The sequence below is a fragment of the Xiphophorus hellerii genome, chromosome 15 (genome assembly GCF_003331165.1).
Source record: "Xiphophorus hellerii strain 12219 chromosome 15, Xiphophorus_hellerii-4.1, whole genome shotgun sequence".
In the NCBI taxonomy this organism is placed as follows: Eukaryota; Metazoa; Chordata; class Actinopteri; order Cyprinodontiformes; family Poeciliidae; genus Xiphophorus; species Xiphophorus hellerii.
The window spans coordinates 18,336,924-18,358,552 of NC_045686.1; the positions used below are offsets into that span (position 1 = coordinate 18,336,924).

General features: G+C 39.5%; 1 protein-coding gene across 2 annotated transcripts in view; it reads left to right on the forward strand.

The window, feature by feature from the left end:
* The window catches only part of klhl29 (kelch like family member 29), a 287,833-nt gene that overhangs the window by 69,164 nt on the left and 197,040 nt on the right, over window positions 1–21,629 (forward strand). For both annotated transcript variants that reach the window (XM_032584680.1, XM_032584681.1), the window contains one exon: window positions 16,337–16,642. In XM_032584680.1, the coding sequence (XP_032440571.1) occupies window positions 16,370–16,642 (273 nt within the window). In that variant the 5' untranslated portion in view covers window positions 16,337–16,369. The remainder of the gene's footprint in view (window positions 1–16,336; window positions 16,643–21,629) is intronic.

The following is a 21,629-nucleotide window of genomic DNA, read 5'->3' on the forward strand; positions in this document are numbered from 1 at the left end:
TCCCTTATCTCTGATCTTGCCTAAAAACCTCCACCACTCCCGTGAGTGTGTGAGAGTCTCCTTCTCTCATCTGTGTCGGCCCCGGACTCATGTGGCTGATTGTGTTTGAGAGTGCAGCCAAGGCATGGGCTGGAAAGCGAGGGAGGAAATAGGAAAGTGAAAATAAGAACAAGACAAAGAGAGAAGTTCGGAAAAACCTTGTTTCCAGTGTGTGGCTCTGTCTGCTGCCGCAGGAACATATTTCAGTCATTTTTATATATGTAGACGAGAAAAGAAACAATGTTTGGAAGAAATTTCATAGTTCTTAGACATGTCAAGAAGCATCATCGGATGTTGTCAGACTGAATTTAGCAGGATGTAGCATTTGTCATGCACATATTCACTAAGGAAATTAGAAGAAATTGCTCTTGAAAAGAGTAAAGGAATCTCTTAAACATGCTTGTTTTTCCCAGTTGTCAAGTTTGGTCATACCTAGAGACTCTGGTAGGTTGACATTACAAATTTTCAAACACTTTAACCGAGAGACGATTGGAATTCTACGGTCGATTTGCGATTTATAGTTTCTGCAAAGCGTTGTCCTGCTGATTCTGAGATTTTGAACTCTAACCTTTGACCCTGTAAGCATAATAAATGTGTCTTAAGCCTTCCTGTCATGAGGGATGATTTAACAACTTGTAAAGTGTTATTAACATAGAAAGTGATCTAGTCTAAAACGATGTTTTACATTTTTCAATGATTATGATTGCAGACGAGCTTCCCATGTCTAAGGAATATAGAACCTCACTGTGAGATTCTATATTCATATTAATCCAGCATGTTTAATGTTTTCCCACTCTCTCTGTCTTTTAAAGATACGTTTCTCTTAAATAGTTTCTTGCATCTCTGTCTCTTGTCTGACTTTAGTTTTGAACTCCTTACAGATCCAGAAAATAAATAACTTGAAGTCTTCTTCTCCGTGTCAACAACATCAATGCGTTGCGCTAAAGGATCAGAAACAACATTGTTTTTGGAGTTTCAGACTGGGAGGTCACAGATCAGCTCTGCTCAGGCTGAAAATTACCCCATTCCAGTAAACATCCAATTTCTTTGAGGAATTCTAGTTAAAGTATAAATGGCACGCATTGAGCAACAGAAATCACACAGAGGCTCGTGTCACGAACTGTAATTTTAAAATGTTTCTCTTTGTTGAATTCTTCTCTTCATTGATCTTGTGTAAATAAATAAATGTTAAATAAATGTTGAAGCCTTTGTAGCCAGCAAAACAATTTCAGCAAGTTATTTTTAATTTACGCAGGATAGCAATGCTTTCCTTGATCAATTTGTGTTCCTGGCTGCTCAATGACGCTGTTGTTAGCTCTGTTTTGAAGCACTTCTCGGTTGGTATAATCAAAACACCTTCCTATCTCTGATTGTTTTTTGGACATTGATATTTGAGTTTCCATACAGACATTCCTGTTGGTCGGTTTTATACTAGGAAACTTGTATTATGTCATGAAAAATATAATTTAGGAGATCTCAAATCTTTTATAAAAGCCAGTTTATGTACTGCAGGTATTTATAGTTATTTGAAAATAACATTTCGTGTCTCCAGAAGAGCTTCCTTTCTACATGCAACCGGCATTTAAAGCCTCTCACAGATAACTTTCCCTCCAACACTTGAGGTTACTTTTCTCACCCGACTTTCGGCTTCAGGTATGCACACAAATATTTTCATATTTTCCAACGGTAACTGTTTTAATCAGGAAAACCTCATCTTTGTAGCTATTTGTAATTAAAATTGCTGCCTGCTTTTTTTTTTTCTTTTCTTTGCATGCTTGCTAAGTTTGGTGGTAGCGGCACTAGGGCGGACAAGCAGCTGCCCTCTGTGTTTTTGTGTTAACAAATGTTAAAAATTGGCAGATTATGTTATTAGAAGACGTTATTGACAATATTTAGACACCAACTATAGTTTTTTAAAAAACGAAAACGATAATAAACAGCAACTTTTTGCATTTTGTTATAATCCTAATGAAGTAATCAGCCAGGGAATCTTAAAAACAAGCTATGTAATAGTGGCCATTTTTAAAAGTAAATAAAATAAAATATTACCTAAACTGGACAGTGAGTGAGTATAATGCTTATTTAGCTCTCTCTCTCTGTTTCTGTCTATATTTAGAATAAATGCTTATCACACCTCTATCCATTGTCAGGTCAACAAGTCAGTCACTGTCTCCTCCACTTCTCATTGAAATTTGGAAATAAGTGTCCAGCATTTTTGAAACATTATCCATGACTTGTTGCCTTATTTGAATAAGTTGTTAGCATGTCAACGGGTAGAGGCAGACAGTGGTTACGAAGTTGCACTGATTTAAAATAAAGAAATAAGACTCCTGACCTTGACCCTGTGTGTCCAGGTTGCCACAATTTGTCACTTTTGCATTTATCATTTCACCAGAGATTTTTTTTTTTTTACCTGCCATCATTGTTACTGATGTATAAAGAAAACCTTACTTAAAATAAACATACAAACAATGCTTAGCCTGGCAGGGGGCGCAGTAAAGCCTGGCTGCCTGCAAGCCTTATCACACCCTGGGGGAAACCCTGTAATTAGCTGTGTTGATGTCTTATCATTTTTTTCAAAGGTGTTTTTAGGGATATTTCTAGCTGCACTGCACAAAAAATGCAATAGCTTAATCTAAGACTGTAGACACCTGAAACCTGAGACTTGATATTCCCGCGTTAAAAAACAAACAAAAAACAAAACTCATAATCCATGCTTTGATTTCTTTTTGTATTTTGGGGCCAAAATTGACATTAGATTCTTTTTTTTTTTTCTTCTTGTGATTTTTAAATTAGTTAAGTAGAAAATAAATGTTTTTATGCCATTTCATTTCTCAACCGATTAATATTTAGTACCCACGCAGTGTTGCGAAACTTTAGTGCGAGAGCAAATTCCTAAAGTTTATACCCTTCCTATAGTAGAGTTCACACTTGATTCCCTTTATTTTCCCCAGTTCTTCTCTTTTTTTATGGTCATTTCAGTAGTCTCTCTATTTGTTCATTCCACCTGCCCTGGGCTGTCTCCCAGGCCATTAATCTGTACTGCTCCAACCGCTCCTCTGGGCCAGACCATGCTGTGGCGCCACTCTGAAAGGCCACTGTGCTCATACAGATATGAAACGATGGACAGTGACAGAGAATAGCTTTTAGAGGAAGCACCAAGAGACATGAATTAGGGGGAGACAGAGAAACTTAGTGAGAGAAATGAAACTACTGTCGCTTCTTCCTCACTTTTCATGTCACCTGAAACAAAAGTGAAGAAATCATGAATGTGAGATGTTACCCTGAACAACTGGACCAACGACACTATGGTGCCTGCCCTTTTGAAAAGGTTGAGATTTGAAGAGATGAATATGCTGTTGGATCACACGGGGGGGGGGGGATTTCAGGCTCGCTTGCATCATGCCTGGACAGACAGCAGCCGTCAGTGACATAGTGAGGAATTGGCCACATTGCGTTGGTTGGAGACCTCTGTCTGGGTGCCACATTTATTAATGCACAAATGTTTTCACGTGTAGTAGCTCTCAAAAATATGCACACTCACCATAAATTAAACCCGTAGCTGTCACGTAAGCGTTTAAGCATTTTGAGGCAGTTAATGGGATTAACAGTTTTGTACTTTTAATGTGAGATACATAAGAACATCCACAATTCTTGGCACATAAAGATTTATCGAAAGACTTGAATATATAAACCTTTTATTGCAGGAGCCTAGCTTACAATATAGAAACTATTTAAGGGACTTCTACTCTAAGAGGCCAAGGCCAAAACTGAAGAAGCTGCAGGAATATCTGGCAATCACTGGTCTAGTTCTGTATGTAGCAATTTCAGTTTTCTGAGGAAAACACTTAGACCCACCTGAGGTTGCCTTTGGGATATAATCCCAAAAGATATGTTTGGCACAAAAACAAACTGAGCATCACCAAAAGAACACCATACTCATAATAAAACATGGCAGGGGCAGGATCATGGTCTGGGGTTACTGGCGTTTCTGTGGAGGTGAATAAAAATAAAAAAGAACAAATAGATCAACTGCTAACACCAGTCAGTTTTGTCTGCTAGAATGTTGAAGATCAAAGTATTTTGTTTTGCAATCTCATCATCCCTCCTTTGGCCTTTCACCTTCCAAAAAAGAAGTTTTACTGTAAGTAAATTAAAAAGCAAAGTTTTCAAATAGCTGAATCCAGAAGTAAATCTGACCAAAATTATGTGAGGTCACCTGAAGAAGGCTGACTGTGGCCAAGAGATGTCTTCACAATCTGATTTGGAAAACATTGCCAAGATAGAGGTCACCAAATCAAGATATTGCCTGCTCACAGAATCCTAGCAAATAAGACTGAATGACGAACTTGCACTAAAAAGTTTCTTCTGCAAAGTATTTGAAGAGTGTGCACACTTGCAACCACATTATTTCGTGTTTTTGTTTTTTTTTAAATATATTTTTTGCAGTTGTGTTTGTTCTTCTAGCAGAATACTATTAAAAAGGTGAAAAACATTTCTTGTTGTTCTATTTAGTTAAGCCACCAGACAAAATGGCATTACAGTGGTCTGATTGCTTTTTGCAACCAAAGTTGCTGGAAATTAATAAGAGGCCCAGCAAACTTTACTGCTTGGAATATTAGCTGTCACTGAAAGTTTCAGAGTATGGATTTTAGTGTGCAGAACACCAAGAATCTGCGGTGTTTTAGCATTAATTTGTCTGTCTATGAAGAAAATGTTGACCTTATGATTCATTAGTTATTGCCGCATTTTGGTGAAATTCTTGAAAGCTAATCAAGCTCAGCACACAAAACAACTCGCTCATCTGCATCCTTTAGCATTTGTTTTTGATGATCTTCTTCAGGAGGAAAAAAATGAAGCTCATTATCGTCACAAACTTTGAAATAAAATTAATTGCTGTTTAATTGCATGCATGGAAAATCACTATTATTTACTTTGAATTGGTTTTTTCATTTCAACTGCAGGGGTTGTGTGGATCCGGAGATTAAAAAGTAATTCAAATTTGAATTGGAGTTCAGCATGTTCCAAATGGAGTAAGATCATATTCTTGTTGTATCGACTGATTCTATGCGGGCAGATGATCTGAACTTTAGAGCACTATCCTTCTCATTACTGTGGAATATTGATATGAAGAGTAATGGACCTACTTGTATCTTTAATAAAAGTGATGATGACAATATCACTTCCTTGGATTGTCTGAATTTTGACCATTAAATTAACCAGTTTATAGCTAAAAGGGCTAGTGACTAAAACCTTCCCAAAAGAATTAGACATGCTTGTAATAAAGTTTTTACAGTTCTGTGAAAAAGTATTATCCCTGTTAGCTTTCTATTGTGTTATAGTGATGTGGCCCATCAGAAATCTGACTTTTCACTCACATCCAACACATCTCACTGCTTTCAAGTGGTAGTCTTTTTTGCTATTATTTGATATGTTTTAAGTATACATTTTCCAGAGTCTTTTCTTCCGAATCTGGATCAGTCTGATGACACAATGGACAGCTTCTAGAGCTTCGAGTTCTGGGAGAATTGGTGGCCATGGCAGGTGATTTTAATAGGGTTGTCAAAATATCCAACTTTTGATGTCATCGAAACTAATAAAAAGATGGTCGTTATTCTGAATCAATGCAAACTTACGTTTTTATTCTACCGCGCTTGTCCACAACTTTGGAAAACCAGCATTGCAAACTGAGACACTATTGACCTTCCAAAGGAGAGGCTCCACTGAACAATCATGACTGAAAATTAAAACATTTGCTCCTATGGTTTTGCCATCTACCATGGCACAGCCACATGGCAATATTATTTCCAATAAAAGCCCGGTTAGCTTGAATATATTTTTTTCCCCTGTAATTAATAAAATCATTTAAAAGATGTTTGTTGTTTTTCTTAGGTTTATAATGCTTGGCCTCCTGGAGTCAGGCCACTGAAGCAAGTTAGGGCGCTTGTAAGAGAGAGCTGTGTAAACACAATGAGACCTGCGTATTCTGAGTATGAACCTTGTCACCAGTGTGCAAGTCTATTCTCCACACTTGAGCAAGGGAGGCCAAACTGTTAGCACGAAAGCTGACCATAGCCAGCCTTTGGTAAACCTTCTCCATCGCTGTCCCTGGAGCCACTTCTCTTCCTCTCCTCCACATTGTCCTCCATCTCTCATTTAATTCCTTTTGTCCCATTTCTTTTCACCCTCCTATCACTTGTCTGTCGTTTTGATGTTTAGATCTCTTGATCTTTCCTCCTTGGCCGCGCACTCTAAGCTGGTGGCGTTGAAAGAGATGGATGCCCACTGGCCTCAGTAATCTCTCCAGCAGCCATTTAGATAATTAAGTCACTATTCTTTCACCAGTGTCGCGTTCTCCTCCCGAAGCTCACACACGGCACAGCACACATCCATGTAGCAGCGGTTCATTACAGTGGCGCAATGCTTGGCTTATACAATTTTTCTTTTATTTCCCTTGAAATGTGCATGGAGAGTAATGTGTGGCATCAGCAGTGAGCGTTGTTTGTTTTGACGCTGTTGGTTTTTGTTGCGAGAACAGAGAATTTTGCAAAAGGATGCAGCGGGAAGGGGAAAGGCGACAGCTGACACGGGCCACAGAGAATACGCAACAAACACACAAACGTGCACAGAAACACAGGCAGACGGAAAAAAAACACATCGCATGATTGGCGTCTGGAAATTTGCTACTGCATACCCTAAAGAAGCTTGCACAGAGGCTAGATGGGGAAGTGCTCTCTCTGGCGCCTCAGGGTTTTCTCTTGCTTTTTGTCTTGTCGTGGTGGTAATGTAGCTTTTTGTTGAAAGTCTGTGTTTTAATTAACTGAGCAGCAGCATTCAGCGGCGGAGCTTGCAGTGCCTCTGTTCCTCAGGCTAATGACATGCCTGGGATACTGACAGCCAAACTATACCGGGGTATTACTAACTGTGTTACTGCAACATTTTATAACATGGTGGTCATTTCCATCTGCATGGGTAGGAAGGTTACTTTTTAAAAAAAAAAAACAGAAAACAGTCACCCTTGCTGTTTTTAAGTTGTGAAAAATAAACCAGTGTTCAAACTTCATTAAACAAATGGCTTTGAAACCCTTGCATCAGGTGGTATCTTCTCGAATTGCCTTTTCCCCCATTAGCAGTCTACAGGAAGGTTTGTGCTGACGCGCACCGAGAAGGAAATTTTCTGTCAGTGGTGCAGGCATGTGCAATATTTCTGCAGATGAAAAAAAAAAGAAATAACTCTTGGCCTCACTTCCTTTTATTTCACTCCTTGCTGTCTGTGTAGTACAAGTGAACCTTTTTTCATTCGCTTTGAAAGGTCTGCCCTTTGCTTGCATGCTTTATGAAAGAGGAGATGATCAGGAAATGACTGTCTCTGGCAAAACGAGGCAGTGCGTGCATGTAATCCATGAGTGTTTGATCCATCAAGGTGTCAGATTAATATACAAAGTGTTATTTCTCACTGTGATCTCAGAACCTGTGGATAAGTTCCAACAGGCAGATTATAGAAGGCGCTGTGCTGGTTTCTTATATTTGTCCTTGATGAATGCCCTCATGGTTCAGTTTTATTTGTGTGTCAAGCGCTTTCTAGTAGTACTGTAGCACTGGCTCTCAAAGTAAAACCTACCCATATACCTCTAATCTGCTAAAATTGAAGCTATTTTTGGTTCCAGTGGCACTTAATCTGGTGAGCTCTGTTTTGAAAGGGCCTACATTTGTATGATTTGCTGCCTTGTCTGTGGTGTCTTCAGATTCCACTCAGACCACTAATTAGGTGTGCAAATAGTAGCAAAGTACTAATTCCCCTCAAACCACAGGGATTAATCCACCCTGCTAATGCCAGGAATCAATCCCAACAAAAGGCTTTTTAGTTTTTCTGCCAGCAGGTAGCTGCATCTAGCTTTACTTCCTCAGAAACTGAAGATGCCCCTTTCTCTCAACCACTGTTAGAGATACTGGGATGGATCCAACAATTCTTTTTATGCTTTATTTTTTTTTCTTCTTCTCAGTTTGCAGTAGTTCCAGCTGCTGCTGTTTCATTGTTTTTATGTTTTATGCCTTAGGAGCTAAAGCTAAAAATAACCTGGAGTTTCTGACACTTCATTTGCTCTGTCAGTGCTTCATTGAAAGTGCAAAAAAAAAACCTCCTACTGTATCTGCAACTGCAGAACATTAAAACACCTGGGCATAAAATTATGACCGTATACAAGGAACGTGAAGAACACTGTCTCTTCGTCATGGGACTTCCAACCACAAGTCACGCCAAAAAGTGGAAGATGGTTTCGCCTCTTTGGCCTTTTGAGTGATGTTGAATCTAAGATTGGTGTCAACAGTCTGCAGCAATATAACATTCGTATTTGCTTATGTGTGTCGCCTCTTGGATCAGGATAATGCACCCTGTTAGGAAACGGAAATGGTTCAGGAATGGCTAAAGACTTATCCTCTAAATTTCTCTGATTTCAATCCTATTGGGCATTTTTGTGATGTACTGGAAAAACAACTCTGGTCTATGGTGGATCTGATTCTAAAATCTTGGGGGAGCAGCACATTACTAGGCAGAGGGAGTCATCATTTTACGAGTCTGCATTATCTAGCTGAGAATGCTTTATTTTAAAATTGAATTGCTTTATTAAGGATTCATTTTATTGTTTGCTTTTTCGCATCTTTGCGCTGTAAAACAAGAATTCATAGGTGACATTCAAATGAAGACAGTATATCAGGTGTATCCCTGGGAGCAAAGGGAATTTATAAGTCTCTGGACTCTGGCATGCTTTGCTTCGGGTGATCTCTGTACCAAGACTGTCTCCTTATATTTGAATATCGGTGAAAACACCTCTGTCTGTGAGGAATTGTCAGCACATGGTCCCTAGCTCCATTCTTGTGGTTGTAGAGTGTGTGAGCAAAGTGCAAGCACCTGCGCCACTTAGACCTGGTGTGCATGGGGTCACGTTTCTCCCACAGGGGCCCTCATTTACAGCAATATCTTGTTCTCATAAACTTATAGCATTACCTGCTATTTCTGGCCCTCATTTTGGCCATTCAGATTTTGTGATGGACGCGTTGATCATTAGCATAGAATTGTGAGTGCGACATGTGGCTGTTTGTGTGTTAGCATGGTAAAAGCTGAGCTGTCACCAGGTCAATAGAAGCAAACACAACTACAGATTGGAAATGGGAGCTTGTTCTCTTAGGGAGTATTTGTGGCAGGGGCACTTACTGAGGTATTAAACACGGGATAGAATGTGCCAGCAAAGCAAACATCACACACTCGAACAGAGAAACGACACACAGCCCACCCTTCTACTGTCTGATCCCATCCTTAACACCCTTCTCTCTATTTCTGCCTTGCACACACACTCTTTACTGCTGTTATTACTCGTTTGCACGCCATCTCATATGGCCTGGCTGTCTCTCCGCTGCTGCAACGTTCTGTCCATCTGTTACATTCCCTCTTTCCTCACGTCTCTCCACAGCTCCCCGCATATTCCCACATGGCTTTGTTAACGCAACTCTGTCACACACACACGGCATGCTGTGCGTCGCCTTGGAGTGACAGATGCTGTTCTAAAGGGTGTGTGTCTCACATTTCCACTTCCAGACAACTTTTATTCTAGCTAATAATTTAGCAGTTTAAGATCAGATGCCCTTGGATCACTGGTATGTCCCTGTTTCTTGTCACTGTTAAAATGACCTCTAATCCTTCATGCTGCTGCTAAAATGTTGGCTTTTAGAGGTTCTCAAATTTTCTGCTGATCGATCTCAGGTCTATCTGAAAAGCTATTCATACCCCTTGAAGTTTTTCATGTCATAGCCACAAATAACATATTTTATTTGGATTTGATGTAATAAATAAATTGAAGGGGAAAAAATACAGCTCACAAATGTGAAGAAAAATTTATTCTGTGTGGTGGAGCAAACATTTGTACTAGACTTCCTTTACCCTAAATGAAGTCTCATGCAACCTCCCGCCTTCACAAGTTGTCTAATTTGCATTTCACTCTTAAGATACCATCCCCATGTGGAAATATGGTGGTGGCATCAGAGTTTCACCCATCAGAGTTGATGGGTGAAGTCTTGCTAACAGTTTTTTAGGGCGCATTCACACCAGCCTTGTTCAGTCCACCTTAATCAAACTCTGGTTCGTTGCCTACAAAGTTTTTGTTTGGGGAGATGTGAATATGTAACTAAAAACTGATGCGGACTATAAAAGTGAACTCTGGTTTGTCTAAAAATCTAGTTCGTGGTTTGGTTTAAGTGAATTCTGCGCGGTTTGAATGCATATGAAAATGCCAACCAGACCGGAGACTTCTCCAAAAGTAGGAAGAGGACTATAGATCAGGGAACCAAAACAAGCAAGTGTGTCTAGTGCTAGCAGAAGAAATAGCTTTAACCCATTGTTGAAGAAGGTTTGGCACAATTAACAGAGAAAATCCTACATCTGCCAAAATCTGACTCCACTCTATTTTTGCTTACATTTCGTAAAGAAGGAAGTGTCTTCCTCCTTTACTCTGTGTTTCTGTCTTCTTCAAAGATTTTCTTTGTGTTGTTTCCTTCAGTTGTTCTAGGTGTAGCACCACCACAGGCAAGGGGGTAACCGGGTTACTCAAAGGGTTTGGTTCGTTTGACACAGTGCGGTGTGGAAGCAAACCGTACCAGCTGGAAATGTAACAGATGTTACAGTTTTGGTCCCCAATAAAACTTAATGTACTATTACATACACCCTAAATATGATTTAGGTGTTGATTTTGAATAGCCTATTCTAAAATGCATATATCTTCTGATCTAAACCATTTTGTTATGTCTCTGTCTGTAAGCCTAGGATCATTGCTCTACTGCAATGTCTATTTTCATCTCAGTCTTTAGTCTTTTACTTCTTCTTAACGGTTTACTTTCATGATTACTCTACCTTTAGCTCTGCCATTCTCTGTTGCTGCTGTAAAGGAAAGCTTTAATACCCTACCACAGGGCCTTTTGCATGGTGGTCAGAAAGTTTATTTTAGATCTCATCCGACCAGAGCACCTTCTCCACACGTTTTCTGTGCCCCCTGCACAGCTTCTGGCAAACTGCAAATAGGACGTCTTATGACTTTCTAGCAACAATATCTTTCTTTTTTGCCAATCTGAGGCAGTGGCGGAGGACTCCTGATGTGCGCTGCATGGAGCTACAGTGCTCTCAGAGATACACAGGGCATCTCTATGGTGATGGCACTAAGGTCAGAGTGATGTCAGCCATAATTGGATTTGCACTCATGCAGACTGTGGTGTATGCCCACACAGAAAATCACCCACAAGCTCTCACTTTTTCCCTGCATCCACACCATGTGCATTAGGAGGATTGTGAGCTGGGTGTCATTTGCATTATGATGCATCAGCAGACTTGGTGCAGGTGTACAACAGTTTTCTAAAGTTGCGATGGAAAACACCCCAGCAAGCATGAATTTTTGTCTCCTCCATGGCTCATGGTGTGACTGACAACGCAATGGAGATGCCAGTCTGCCAGCTCATTAGGTTTGATTGCTGACAGACTATTTCTTCTTTTCTTTCTTAACTACTTTGCTCATGTTGGAAAGTGTGAGCCTTTATTTTACTTGTTCTGTCTGAGCATTAGTCATTATAATCATTAGTTTAGTTCCCTCTCACTCCAAGAGAGAATCACATTCATCAACTTCTATCTAAGTAGGAGTTAGTCAGAACAGAACATTTTGCAGGAGAAACACCTCCAGGTACGATGATTAACATGTTGACAGGGCTGCTGAAGAATCTTATTCATTGCTGTAGGGTAAAACAGATTTTTTTGGTTTTGTTTTTTAATCTATCAAGATTTAATAGACTCTTTAAGTAACTTGCAGCAAAATGTGTCTCGTCTGGTCCTAATGACCAACGCTTTGTCCAGGAGCTGACACTGACTTTATTGAATGTGAACGAAAATGGGCAAATCCTCATTGGCATTGTCTCCCTGCAGCGGTGCGGTGCAGAGCAGAGTGTCACTAGAAATGTGAAGTATTTCAGTGTTTATCTAGTCTGGCAGAGTCCACAGGTGTGTTAGGTGTTGCTTTCCACACACATCTCTGCGCATGACATTTCTTTTTATCGCCTCTCATACATAACCGCACACTCAGCCTCAAGGTGAGCTCTCACGCACACCGACACCTACGTGTGTGCGCAGGCTGTGAAGGAGGTGCAGAAAGTGAGCTGAGAAAGGAATTTAAGTCTTAGTAATTAGTAGCTTAAATCTTCCTGTTCACCAAGGACCATAAGTGCAGTGGGATTTGTTTCGGTGACACTTGCTCTGCAGGGATCAAGTTGCCAACCTCCTGTTACCCACTACATACTTCCGTGCATAGTGCAAGGATGACAGGAATTCCCTTTCAGGATTTTGCTCACATTGAAATGTAGAGCCGAGATTCTAAAAGTGTCGCTTGGGTTGGTGATTGGGAGGATGCGGGGAATGGTAATGTGAGAGCTGCCCTTGCTCAAAAAAAACAAACAGTGCATCATATGTGATGGAAGGCACTTGAATTAAACCAATTAACATTGTTAAAATACATCTGGTGTGCTGTGACATCTAGCTCATTGCATTCATTATGCTTCTATCGGTGAAATTTGCTGGCCCTTTAATGAAATGGCAAAGCATGCTGCAGACGGAGAAATGATTTTAGCAATATTTGGTCAATACTAAGATTTTTGTTTTTTACTCAGATTTAGATTTCACAGATTAAAGACTGTTTTAATAAACGTATGATCAGATTTTTTTATGCTCATCCAAACCTAATGCAATCCTGATGCCAATAATGCAAAAAGTATTTTTGTCAAAAAGAATGAAGCTTTATTCAGTTGATTTTGGTCCTCATATGGAGGCCTCCAGCTACCCAGTTAGCCAGTTGCAGTGTTACCACAGTGCTTCAAAATCTTTTGTATTTTCTCTGTCACACTGCTACTCATTCATTTTCTACAGAGCAGAGTTTTACTGGACAGTAATCAGTGTATTGAACACAGCAGTTCAAAAGCTACTTATTTTCTTAAGAATGGTAATAAAGTTTCAGGGCATTAAGCTTAACTCACTTGCCTTCATACTTTGCCATCAAGGACTGATATTTGTATTAGCAAAGAAGCTTTTAAAGTCGCCTATTCCGCTTTACATTATACACATTTGTGTTTTGGTCTATTTCATAAAATCCTACTCGAGTACACAGAAGTTTGCTGCAGAGTTGAAGAGGTATGAAAATTTTTTCAATGCATCACCTCCTGGAATTTTTTGTGAAGTTAACCTTATTCTGTTATATTAGTTCTATAATACAACTAGACTCCTTTGATATTCACTGTAAATTATTATATTTTTGGTTATTGAAATTTCTTGACACCCATCAGAAAATGTATTTTTCTTACACTCGTTAGAGAAATGAGAGTAAGAACCCATTTGTACTTGGGTTACTATTCATAAACTTTTTAATTCCTTTTTCTCAAACCGCAAAGGCGTATAAAGTCTTTGTTTCTCTACCACCATTATGTGAGTTGCTGCTATATTTGGAGCTTCACCATCAAACTCCCCAGAGATGGAACATGCAAACCTGGCTGAATTTCTTTTCCTGCATAATCAGCTGTATTGATTTGTTCTCCCATGCTTTCATGTGCTTAGACTTTTACTGGAGACAAAACACTTGTCAGTTTCTCAGTAAATCAGCATTTGTGATGGCAGAGTGAAATGTAGGAATTGTTTAGTTAAATTTAGTGATGAAGTAAACTGTAAAAAAAAAATAAGATAAACATGCTCTAAAGCTTTCTCTTTTTTTAAGAAAAATGCTCTTATTTTTTACTTTTCATAAATGTTTCCTTTCATTAGAATTTTTCACTAAGTTTTTATATTTCTGCTGCATTTCAGAGCTCAGGAGAAAAGGCAGCACTACCTTGCACCAACTCTATCATTGTTAAACTGACCTAGCACCTTGTTACTTTCTCTGTACATATTTTGAAAGATTCTGCAAGGTTAGTATGCTGGGAAATTTTAGGTTATTAAAAGGGGTTACTATGCAGGAGGAGAGGTTACTGGAGAAAGCGTGAGAGTCTTACCGATAGCTTTTAGTTTCCCCTTTTTTAAGGTCAGTTGCCACAGATTCCATTTTCAACATTTGTAGCGAAAACATAAGTTTTCTTCCATTTTTTTACTTGCAATTTTTTCTTTTTAGCAACGGTACACCAGAACAAAACCTTACTTATCCCATCCCAGAGAGATCAGCTGGTTTCTCAGATTATTACAGCATCTGATTCTGAAGTACTTGCCCACCTTATGCAATGCTCGATTTTCCTTTTTTTCTGCATTCTGGTTCTTTAATTAAATTCAGTGATGCTTCTATTAGATGCCGTCATGCGATTGACTGATTGGCTGATTTGCTGTTTATGTTAAACAGCAAATGGACAGGTATGCCTTATTAAGTGGCTGATGACTGTACAAATTAACATGGCAACCCTGGCCAGAAGCAAGCCAAAGAACAACTGGTACATTATGTAAGCACTTTCTTAATGTTTCTCTCAAACTGTGCAAAGGAAGGCAAGTAAATTAAAGGTCAGCCTTTGACCAATGACATTCTGTGTGTGAAAATCCTCCGTCCAAAATTTTGCTGAAGCAGGACGTATGTGACGAGTGGCTTCCTGCCAACCCACTGCAATGAGAGATTATTATTCATGATTGATTAATTTGGTGACCAGAGACAAAAGGAAAGTTGAAGAGAAATGGTCTGAGTTGGTAGTATCTAATAGTTTTAGGGGAAGAAAAAACTTTCCATACAGCTGCTAAAATGAAACTACATTATTCCGTTTGAAAACATCTCTTTAAAGGATGATACCGGCTCTGTGCCAAATTTGGAAAACATCACCTGTGGTAGAGAGAGGGAGAATAAACTTTACAGTTTGGATGTCTAGGGTGGCTGAAAAAAGTTGATTTTGACATAATTGATTCACCTGACCAGTCATTTAGACTTGACCATTGTGATCTGCTCTGTTTGATGTTGTTTTGCACTTGAAAGCAGTTTTCTTTTAAGAGATCTTTATACATCCCTGTGACATAGTGTTGTAGTCACCAAATCTAACACGGCTCCATTAATGTCAAGACCCATAAAGCTGAGGAGAGCGTCACCCACACAGAAAGTTTTTGTAAAGAAACTTTTGTTTTCTGCATGCTGTAAGATGACGTCACACTATTAAAAATGTTTTCTGACGTTTACTCCAAAATTTTTTCTTTTTGTTGTTGCTCATGTACGGTCATTCATATTTAGCGTATTCTGCTTTTTGAACCCGCACTCCCACACGCAAGCACACAAACATGCATGTGCGCACAGCAGCTGCCATTTCAAGGCGTTCTCTCCACTGAGAGGCAAAGAAACAGCGTGACAGACCCCAGCGTGCAGAATAAAGACTTATCATCCGCTGTCATTCTCTCCTCACAGACCAGGGGCTTTTGCATGAGACTTGCTAAACGTTCTTTGAGGCTATTTATTTATTTATTTCTTCCGTTATCAGGGGGCCCTGTGAGCATCACGGGCCTTTGGTGAGATTGAGCACAATGTACTTCAAACCCCCCTCCACGATAGATTCCACTCCTTATATCCTGTACGTCTTTGATTTACAATACAAGAGTTGTACGCCACGAACGCAGTACAATAACGCCCAACACCATGCCGATGTAATTCTGGCTCGCTGTCGCCTCTCAGCCTTTCACAGACTGTCGCGCATGAAAAGGGGAGACCCCTGAAATGCACTTGAAGGGCAGTGTGATTGAATTAACCAGCCATTAGATGTAGGAGATGAGCTGTAATTGCATGGGTATTTATCTATTCAGATGAAAGAGTTTTGACCGCCAGGTCATGTTACTGCTGTGCTGCCCTGAGGATAAAATGTGTGTACCTGTTTACGTCTTCCCCAGTTGTGTTGTTTTAACCTCTCGTCGTGGAGCCTAGATTTCTCGTGCAACAGCTTTGCTCCTCGTGGCGTAAAGTGTGTATGATGTGGCTCAGCAGTGCTTATCTCCCTCCATGTTGCTGCAGCCTCCATTAATGACCAGGAGAACAGGAATTAGAAGCGTTAAATGATCCACAGTGTCAGGTAGCATGCGGGCAGATGCTGTGTGAGCTTTTACTCTGTCATGTCACTGTGTTCTTTCTCTGTTCCACCTGATGTCTTACTCATTATTTTTCCTCTTTGTACCTCCTTCTTTTTTTTTGTTAAATGTTCTTTTGTGAGTTATTCCTGTTTCCACCTCCCATCATAGAAGAGAATGTCATCCTGACCTTCTGCTTTTCATTTCATGTAGGCCTGCCCCCGTTCTTCCCGCTGAGAGGAAGTGATGTCACGTCACCACCACCGCTTTGAGAGGGACTACCGGGGGCCCTGGGATCGGAGAGACATCCGTCCCTCTGGCCTTCACAATGGAGGAGCCAACCATAGCTGTGCCTCTGCCGTCGTCAATGGCAACAACCGTCCGGGGCTGCTTCCCCTCCCGGTCATCCCTTCTCTCCTCCCCACTCCGGTTACAGTTGCCGTGACAACGTCGAGCTGTGACCTAGTGGTCAAGCGAGGCATCACGGCGGCAGGATCAGTGGCTCCAGCGTCGGCCAAGGTAAGATGGTGCTTTCTTTTCCCCTCTCCTTCCCTTGTAAACTTGTCAAGTTTACTCTTTTACTTTATCAACTTTTTAAATTTATCACGATGCCCCAACTGGACATAACATCCAACTCACTCCCAGCTTTTAGGCCTTCCCTCTTTTCCTCTGTCTTCCACTTTTCCCTTCGCACATCCTCCAAATATTGCACCACCACCACGTCTGTCTTCAATGGTTCATCTGACTCACCTCTTCAGGCCCCTCCACCCCCCTTTTTTCTCTCTCTGCTGCCTCCTCCACTCTCCACCTTTATCCCTCTCTCCAGCTATGCTGCTCTCTCCGCACTTTCACTGTCCAATGCCTCTTTCTTGCCAAACCATTTTCCTTCCATCTTCATTTTCTTTCTCTGCCAAATGGCAGGCTCGTCCTGCTTTTGCCTCCTTAGTAATTCTCCTCTTTCATTATGTAAATGACCTCTGACAGTTGCTCAGATGGATGCTGCTGTCGCAAGCGATGGTTAGAGGGGAGCTAAATAATTGTAGGAGACCTAATTTGAAGCGGTTTTGAAAATGTCTTGCATCTAAACGCCCCATGATCATGATGTTTGAGCCAAAATTTGATTGTAAAGCAACTTATACGAGGGTGTGTATTAGAGGTGCACCAACCACATATTTTAGGTGACTGACTTTTGATCCCTGGTTAATTCAAGCTGATACTATGCTGTTTTTTTGTTTATTTTTAAAAACACTGTAATTACAAAATACTTCTAGGATGCAACATTATATAACAGAAACTTTAAAAGTCCTGCAGAATAGACTTTAACTGTGCCCACACTTGATGAATGTTTGAAGTGATTCAAAGTTTTGGGGATGAAGGTGGGAGTTCATTTTGATCAAGGTCATGAAAGAAAAGGATTATAAAAATGTGGGTTATTCATATGCAGTATTTTCCCTGCAATGCACCCCTACTGTCTAGCCTGTCATAAACAGTGATTTTATGCTAATTCAGTAATCAATATAATCAATTTAACAATATTATGAGCTGAGCTGACATCACATAAGTGGAGGTGTGATGTAACTGTAGATCAAGTTATTATAAACACAGACAAAAGTATTCAGAGTTGATATTCTAAACCTCCTTTAGCATTTTTTGTAACAGTTACCATGCCAAGTGAGCTTAGCATCACTAAACGACAGTTTCTGTATTCCTGTATTCTGTATTCCCTGGAGAAGTTAGACCTTTACTGTGATGCTGAGATCTCCCACAGTCTGAAAACGTTCCTAAATCAGACATATTCAAAAACAAAGGTTCAAAGCACAAAAGGGTGAACCTTACTTGCTGCTATTAAAATTGTTTCTGGGTCAAATTACTCCTTTGCCAATCCAAAGGCAAAGGATTGGCAAAGTGACTTTCCCAGAGTTGGCTTAAGTAAATGTTATGTAACAGGCTTATGCTTTTCCCCTGGATGAGTCTGGTGTGAAATGATAAAAACTGCAAAAATACAAAATGGCAAAGGAGTACAGTAACACTGTTCAATGTCCAGCTCTCTGTTTTAGCAGGCAGAGTGAGCCTTACATACCTCTGTTAAAAAATAAATTTAAAAAAAATCTTGTTGTTTTTAAATCTCTTTATAGTGGATCATCAGATCGGTATGGTTACCAAATGATTTGATACAACCCCTGTTAATATGTTCCTTATTCAGGAATGTGGTGTGGGTAGACCAATCAGATGCCCAAAAAACAGCAGAGATGTGCATCCTGACTTATGTCATGTGCAGTTTGGTTCTCCATTGCATCCTGGGATTTGCTGGTGAGCTCGTTGTCAGCATCATCTGAAAGAAGGAAGTTCTTCACCAAGAAATGGTGAAGAAGACAATTTCCCCCTATTTTCTCTCCTAGCCTCCAGCTAATGAATAGTCATCTACTTACTTTCAGTGCTGTTCTACACCGGAAAATCTTTTACTTTAAATAAACCTACTTCTTCTTGCACATCTTTTTGGTTTCCTGCTCTCAAAGGGATATGCATTTGTAAGAGCAGAGGTAAACAATGCAGTGGTAATTTACCGCCTAAGAGCTCATCATTAGATTCCCCGCTGAATGTAGTGACCACAGAAACAGTAAATCTGCTCTGGCACCACGTAGCCACCTTTTTTTTCTTTTTGCTGAATAATTGCTTACATTCAAAGCAAATCTCTCCAACTCCCACCATGGCTATTGTTATCATTCAATGAGTGCCAGTGCAATTAGGTGCTTTGCCTTGCACAAATGTTCACACATAAAAAAAATGCTACAATGTAGGAATGTGGGATGTCTGGACCGCAGATGTATAGATTTTTTTTCTCAAGATGTCACCCTTAATTTAGGGTAACAGAGCTTTCTTTGAGGCTGTGTGTGCTTTTTACAGTGCAACTGAACTGGAAGCAAACTCAAATGTTTTTTTTTAACAAATAAAAAGCTAAACTATGCCATGCATTATGCATTAAAGCCCCATAATCCTAAATAAAATCTTCCACATAAATCACCTAGCTCAGTCAATTAATCAGCTAAAAGTCTGAGCTTATGCACAGCTACAAACCTGCCCAAGGCATAGCATGTAAAACGGGGTTCAGCAACCGACACAATCCAGAGACATTTTTGCCCCTAGTCCAGCTAAATAACAAGTAATATAATAAAGTAATATAGTAAAATAATAAGTTCATATTTGGGAATGTTATGACATTTTGAAAATAGACACCTTCAAAGTTAACATTCTTTTTTTTTTTAAAAGAACCACGGATTTTCAATTTTTAAGTGATTAAGATGTTTTGCAAATACTGTAGCAAACTTTACAACATATTTACACTAAAATTCCCCCATAATATGTAATTTATTTATTTAATTATGTAAATGATTTTGCATTCAAAACACCATCCATGTGAATAGGAAGGGCCTCACATGCATAGAAACGGTTGCAAAAAGATAATGGACACAAAACTATGTAAAAAAAAAAAAAAAAAAATATATATATATATATATATATATATATATATATATATAATAATAATAATCTAGAAAATATTACTGGTAGTTTTAATATTGTATTGTGAAAGTTCTAAACAATTATTCCCTTTAGAAAAATAAAAAACTACTGAACCCTGCATTTGGTTTTATGGTGCAGAAGAAAACTTAAAAAAAAAGAAAAAAAACATTGAGGGAAACTTCCTGAAAGGACAGCTTTGATGTTCACGCCACAAATCTGGCTTGTATGGAAGCGTGGGAAGAACCAACCTTTTTTGAAAGAGGAGTTTGCCACAAGCCGTATAGGGGGACACGGCAAATATCTTGAATTTGTTCAGTCAGATCAGCACGTCGTCCTAAAACATTCTCCCAAAACATACCAGTGTATGATCATGCTGTTGGGGAAACTGTTTTTCTTTGATAAGTCAAGGCTTGGCCAGAGTCAGTTGGATGGTGTGAAGATGGATAGAGCTAAATATTGGCAATCCTTGAAGAAAATTTCCTCAGCTAAAACCTCAATAAAATACATTGACGTTATTGGTTGCAATGTGATGAAATGTGAAGAAAGGCTATATGTTGAAGAACTCCAGCACTTGTATGTTGCAGACTGTAAAACTTAGAGTTGCCTATAGATCCTACTAAAAACTCAGTTCTCTGTCTGTCTGCGATAACATTCTGCTCCCTCATACTCAGCACAACGCATGTGCTGAGTATGAGACAGGCTTCCTTTATGCCACATGTGATCAAATCTGTGGGTGGTCAAAAGAAGTACGACGGAGCGATGCAGCTCCCTCCGTGTCTCCGTTCCATCCATGGCCACGATAAAAACCTGACAGAACATATTGATTTCTGTTGTTTGGGGACTCGCCTCATAAACACACCAGCCCAAATGGAGAAGGTGTCCAATAGCCAGACATGTACCAAAGTGTCTGAAACAGATAGCTGTGCATGCACTCTACCGTCCTCTGGGGTAGAATTGGGTTTTATTTTATTGGGTTTTACAGCATGTCGTAGTGATCTCTCTCTCTCTCTTTTTTTTAAATAACATGTCACATTTAATCAGCTAAATGCGTGTGCGGTTGGGGTAGTGGCACTCTGAATGTGCGCGTATGCAGACATTTGTATCCGTGCATAAACGTGTGGGACAAATGCTGACAGTCAGAAAGTGCCATCTGGCTACATCGCCCATGGGGATGTAAAACTGACCAAGTGGAACAGTGAACTACAGTTAATTCAGAGTTACACTTTGTCTGCCAGACGATTAATTATTTTGTTATATTTTATGTTTTTCTGTCCTCTTGTCAGGGATTCATAGACCCTGCATATACTACATTAAATGGGCGGTAATGAGAAGAGAAACATTTATGCCCTACACCGACCAGGGCCTTTAGATGCCATTAGACCGTAGTTTGTATTTGTGAGTTCGACTGTTCCTCCAGGTGAGAAGTAGCAAAATATCTTGATCAGATATGATTTTAAATTGACTTGAAACGAAGTGATAATTGCATTTCATGACTTTGTGAGGTCAACTGAGATGGCTTTTGATTGTACAGGCCAACGTTTCCATGTGAGCTGTCTTTATATAAGCAATGAATTAATGCACAGCTTTGAATAAATTTGCAGTTTTATCAACCTCGTATAGAATGCAAATGTCCTTTCTCATTTCAGGTGTCAGAGCACTCGACACACATACTCGTTTGCCTTGAAACACTTGCTTAAATGTTTGAAGATCCAGATTTAAACTGATTCCAATTTCTCTTTAAGATTTACAAATAACAGAAACTGAATGTCTTGTGAAGAAATAGAAAATTGAGCTATCTTAACAATGATTTAATTATTCTTAAAAAAAAAAGGATTAATTCTGACAAACTGCCAGTCTTACTGTCCTGCTAACAGTCTACAAAAAGAGTAAAGGTCTCCAGGTTAAAGTACTTCATTTTACTGAAAAAATCACATCATATTTCCTATTTGCTCCCCCACAAAAGAGATTAAAAACTTATTTTCCATAC